At 42.8% G+C, this 1,660-nt stretch overlaps 1 protein-coding gene across 1 annotated transcript in view; it reads left to right on the forward strand.

The window, feature by feature from the left end:
- Window positions 1-1,277, forward strand: part of SARC_13110 (hypothetical protein) — a gene marked incomplete at both ends in the record, with an annotated part of 2,198 nt that extends 921 nt beyond the window's left edge. The window contains 2 exons of the mRNA XM_014292767.1: window positions 163-863; window positions 1,221-1,277. Coding sequence (XP_014148242.1) covers window positions 163-863; window positions 1,221-1,277 — 758 coding nt within the window. The remainder of the gene's footprint in view (window positions 1-162; window positions 864-1,220) is intronic.
- Window positions 1,278-1,660: the final 383 nt, after the last annotated feature.

A 1,660-nucleotide genomic window follows, 5' to 3' on the forward strand; every position in this document is an offset into this window, starting at 1 on the left:
TATATATATATATATATATATATATATATATATATATATATATATATATATATATATATTGCATGATTGTATTTTTACAATACACAAGACCGGCACGCAACACATGAGATGTTACGAATAATTTCTTGATATATGGTTGTATATATTCATAATGCACAATAGGCGACCTGAATGTGACGCGAAGGAAAGAAGACGTGGTGTGGCATAGTCGCATGCTCACACTGCAGTTGCTGATGAATATACTACACGCGCGTGTGGATCAGAAAGGACATACAGAAGCAAGCAACCGTGGTCACGTGCTGAGTGATAGAGGTCTGAATGATGAGGAAATAAGCGATGAGGAAATAAGGGGTGGTGGGTTGTTAGGCACCGAGTTAAGAGATGATGTGAACACAAGTAGTGAGAAAATAGGCGATGAGAAAATAAGCAGGACAGATAAGAGTATAGAGGCGGCAAAGAATTCGTTAAACGCTTTGACAGCGCCTTCGACACGGATCAACGGGGAAGGGCCACACGGGAGCCCCCGCAGAGTGACTGATGACGGACACATCACAAGGGAATGTAGTATGCCTAAGATTAGTAGTATGCGGATAAAGAGCCCGGAAGAAACACGCTTGTGTGGGAATAACACGTGCCAAATAAGCATGTGTGGGAATAACACGTGCCAAATAAGCATGTGTGGGATTAACACGTGCCAAATAAGCATGTGTGGGAATAAGCCATACGAAACAAGTGGGTGTGGGGAGAAGGCGCGCGACGGGAGTGACGGTCTGAGTGTGGCTTTGGAGGAACATACGGCACGAAAGATTCTTGCTGCCCTGCCGCAGACTATTGAGTTGTTGAAGGGACTGCGAGTGCTTGAGGTGAGCATGTGTCAAATTATGTCTTGTGTACCAGAGATAGTAGACACACCTCCATATATATATATATATATATGTATATATATATATATATATATATATATATATATATANATATATAATATATACAAATATACACACACACATATAATATATATATATATATATATACATATAAGTCTACCCATTGACATCTATAACTTCGGCTGCTGTGGGCGTTTATCATACTAGTGTGCATCGCTAGCAAACACAGTCTTCACAACTGTGTGTGTGCATGTGCGTACATCTCTGATGTGCTTCAGCGTCGCTGTATGTTTTAAACCCCGACACCCTAAACCCCCATGTCCCATGCTTTCATAGGTACCTGGGTCCAAGAAGCCGAAGGAGTACACGCGCAAGACAACGTCGTACAAGGTATGTCACCCATACTGTGGGGACTAAACGTTATGACAATTATCACGAACGACACTCACAGAACAAGCAGTACGCCTGCACTCCATCCTACACACCCAATTCAAGCAACTCTGTGCAAGTATCCGTATACACCCATACTGTGGGGACTAAAACGCTATGACAATTATCACGAACGACACTCACAGAACAAGCAGTACGTCTGCACTCCACCCTACACACCCAATTCAAGCAACTCTGTGCAAGTATCCGTATACACCCATACTGTGGGGACTAAACGCTATGACAATATCACGAACGACACTCACAGAACAAGCAGTACGCCTGCACTCCATCCTACACACCCAATTCAAGCAACTCTGTGCAAGTATCCGTATACACCCATACTG

Source organism: Sphaeroforma arctica (genome assembly GCF_001186125.1).
Source record: "Sphaeroforma arctica JP610 unplaced genomic scaffold supercont1.2907, whole genome shotgun sequence".
NCBI lineage: Eukaryota > Ichthyosporea > Ichthyophonida > Sphaeroforma > Sphaeroforma arctica.